The 3634-nt window shown below is 50.4% G+C and overlaps 1 protein-coding gene across 1 annotated transcript in view; it reads right to left on the minus strand.

Annotated features, from left to right (window-relative positions):
• Window positions 1–963: 963 nt before the first annotated feature.
• The window catches only part of SNX1 (sorting nexin 1), a 38766-nt gene continuing 36095 nt past the window's right edge, over window positions 964–3634 (minus strand). The window contains exons 12-15 of the mRNA XM_012645029.1: window positions 3540–3632; window positions 2558–2638; window positions 2016–2087; window positions 964–1397 (exon numbers count right to left, since the gene is read on the minus strand). Of these exons, the coding sequence (XP_012500483.1) occupies window positions 1347–1397; window positions 2016–2087; window positions 2558–2638; window positions 3540–3632 (297 nt within the window). The 3' untranslated portion in view covers window positions 964–1346. The remainder of the gene's footprint in view (window positions 1398–2015; window positions 2088–2557; window positions 2639–3539; window positions 3633–3634) is intronic.

Raw genomic sequence — 3634 nt, forward strand, 5'->3', positions numbered from 1 at the left:
TTTCTAAAAAATTAACCTGTTAAAAAAAAATACCTGCAGCGTTGGCACTTCCTCTGGTGCCAGGTCCGCGTACAGGAAATCGGTACTGTTCACTGCATTCTCTTGCTTCACGCTGCCCCTCCCCAAACCTTAGCCACCCACCAAAGAGAGCTGACAGAGCAGGACCTAGATCCCCCGTGGCACGGTGTCTTTGGAGGTGGTGGGGCTGGGGGTGGCCAGCTGACTCAGAGAGGAGCTTCAAAGTCTGCTCTGACCAGTGCAACGTAAGCAGCTGTGGACCCAGCTAAGGCGGAAGCCCAGCCACGACTGACCTGAGACTCTGGCCTCCCTTGGCCAGACCAGCTGAGGCCTGTTCGAACACCCTTTAGCTTGTGCTTACAACACCTGGGAGCACTTGCTGGCACGTTTCCTCCTGGGCAAAGCTTCTTTGAACTGCAAAAGGTTTAGAAGCTCTTGTATTGCTCTACCTAGAGGCAGATGCCTGGCTCTTGTGTCTACGGGGATAAAGCATCAAGTCCTTATCAGCCCTTTACACTTTCACGCAGTCTATGGGGGATGTGTTTTGATGGGTGGCAAAAAGAGGTTTAGAACATAAGACTTGCCATCAGAAGGCAAGACTCAGAGAGCCCTGGGCAGCTTAGGGAAACAGGGTAGGAATAAAAGAGAAAGTTTCTGCCTCCTTTGCAGAGAATAGGGCTTGCCCCTCTTATTATAAGAGATGTCTTTAAAACTCCTTCCTAAAGAAGTAGGAATAAGAATTAAACAGATTAAGAGACCCTCAGAACAGGTAGCTGAGGAAGAGAAAAAGAAACCCCATTTCCATAGGGAAGCACCAGTAAAAAACACGTGAACTCCTGTAGAGAGAAACTTATTACACCTGGGCAGCTCCTTGGTTGGGAGTATCCCAGGTCTGATTCCAAACTGTCCCCAGCCTAAAGCAAAAAGCACCACCATTGAGTCATGTGACCTGATTTTAAAATATTTTATTACATAATCTTTCATGGCACCATCAGGAGTAACAGAAAACGTTATTCCCAGTTCCTACGCCACATCCTGAAAAATATACATTTGTATTTATATATTTATATCAATACTCCACCCCTATCCCATAATTCCACCACCTATTGTAGGTCTTTTGCTTAAAGCAGGAAACTATTCTCTTAGGTAAGAAAATATATATGGAGCTAAATGAAGTAACAGAGTAACTGGGGACAGTTGGTCGTGGGGTGGGGAAGAAGGGGTTAAGTCCAGCCTAGGCAGGATGCATCACTGGATCCATCAAGGTGGAGGAGGGCAGTGTATAAAAAGGCAGCGTCACGCAGGTGGGCTCTGGTATCCTTGGTCCATTAGGAGATGGCCTTTGCCTCAGGAAGGAAGGTTTCCCAGTACTTTGCCAGCTGGAAAGAAGTGGGGACAATAAACAAGTGCCCCCACCTAGTGGTAGAGTCCAAGCCAGCCTGGGAGCAAGTACAATGCCAGGGTGCTCCCAAGGGCCTCAGCCACCCAAAGGCAGGTGGGCCGAGCAGACGTGGAAGCCAGCCACCCTGCCCTTGCCTCCCTCCAGACTCAGGGCAAGCAGCAGTTCTTGAGCCCCAAGTGCAAGGATAGTCTCTGAAGACAGTCTTGCTTCCACCCAGGGGGAGCACCCTGTGACAGTTACGGCTTTGACCAGCTCAGTTAGTTCCTCATGGTGGGGCCGCTGTTCCACATACTGATCAGGGCCTGAGCCTCAAGAGGGTTAGGTGGTACCATGGGTGGTCACGCAATGTACAAGGAGGGTTTATACTCAAAAACTAACTCACCGTAGAATCTGGGCAGCAGAGCTGGGTCCTGCTTAGCAGAAGACCCTGTTGGATGCTCCATGTTACAGCAGCAGGGCCCATTTTCAATATGGACTGCAGCAGGGCCCAGCCCCTCAGAAGCAGGGCCTGCCCATCTTATTGCCAAAGCCCCAAGCAGGCAGCTGGCCTCTGGAGCAGGTGGTAGAGGACGATGGTCATGCATAACTTACATACCTGTTGCTGTGAATATAGGAGTGTCTCAAGGTACTTGATCACGTGGTTTTTGAAGTCCTTCGATTTCTCTTTCTATAGGAGACAGGATTCTACACTGACCATCCAGACAGTTGCTCCTTCCCCTTTTGATGGAGGGGTGGTATTTATTGCTGGCCAAGGTCAAACGAAGCCTCAGAAAGTAGAGCCAGCAGCTGGAATAGCTACAGTTCCAACCAAATAGCCTCTGCCAAGGCCTTGCAAGGCTTTCTTGGAGGGTGGGGATGGGGGTGGAAAGGGGAGGAGAAAGGATGGGGGCTCAGAGGGCACATGGTAGCTGCAGGCTTTGTTTGTGTCTAGTTACTCTGGTCCAGCAACAAGTGTAAGACAGCCACTGTGCCTCAGGAATAAGCACGCGTTTCCAGAGAAGGCCACAGCTGTTCACAATAATTGCCAAGTCACTGGCACCTTTATCTATCTCTCTACCCAATAGACTTGGATGAAACCGACACTACCACTAAAACAGGCACTGCACACTAAGTGACAAGTAGGACCTTCTACCTCACCTCAAACCGTATCACTTCTTTTCGGACCACTGTTGAAATCCTTTCAAAGTCCCTTTCATACTGAGTCACCCGAGACTCCCACTGGGAAGAAAGAAGAAATAAAGGATCACTTAATATTATGCTAACATTATTAAGCCTTTACTTTTGGACAGCAGTTCTACATATGAGACCTCGCTGACCACTATGTCTGTCTGTCCCTCCGGGTAAGATTAGATACCATAAGGGATTCAGTGTGCAAGACAAAGTCGAGCAGAAGACCTTAGGGGCTAGCTGGAAAAGAGATGCCATGTGCCCCAAGCCAAGCCTGGTCTTTGAGAAAGCTCTGGTATGCCAGCAGCCTCTGGTTTAGGTTCTCACCAGCAGGGCTAGAAGGCCCAGAGAACTTAATTTAGTTCTCACAAGGAGGCATATCTGAATTACCCAGGTAGCTTTTCAAAGACCCATGCCAGGACGCCTCCTGCAGAGATTCTTTTTTATTTTTTTTATTTAGACATAGGATCTTGCTGTGTTGCCCGGGCTGGAATGCAGTGGCTGCTCACAGGCATGATCCCACTACTGATCAGCACAGGAATTTTGACCTGCTCTGTTTCCAACCTGGGCCGGTTCACCCCTCCTTAGGTGACCTGGTAGTCCCCCGCTCCCAGGAGGTCACCATATTGATGCCAAACTTAGTGCAGACACCCTATCGAATGGCATAGTACAGCCCAAAACTCCTGGGTTCAAGTGATTCTCCTGCCTCAGCCTCCCGAGTAGCTGGGAGCGTCCGGCTCCTGCAGAGATTCTGACGTGGCAAGTCTGGGTGGAGTGGGGAGAGAGGAGGAGGACCAGGCCTTAAGGCAGGCCTGCAATCCAGCAACCACAGCCCTTTAGACTCAATCAGCTCTTGCCTGCTGTGGGGTTCCAAGCACCTGGGTGGGATGGGAGCAGGGCTCATTCAGGAGCCAGGAGAATACCCCTGGCTGGGGTGCCTCGGGGAACTCACCTCTATGATCTCATCCTTGGCCTGCTGTAGCTTGTCAGGCTTGTTGGCCCACAGCAGCCGAGCCTCAGCCTCCCGCTTCTTCTGCAGTGTGGCTT

Source organism: Propithecus coquereli, unplaced genomic scaffold, assembly GCF_000956105.1.
Source record: "Propithecus coquereli isolate 6110/MARCELLA unplaced genomic scaffold, Pcoq_1.0 Scaffold224, whole genome shotgun sequence".
Classification (NCBI taxonomy): Eukaryota; Metazoa; Chordata; class Mammalia; order Primates; family Indriidae; genus Propithecus; species Propithecus coquereli.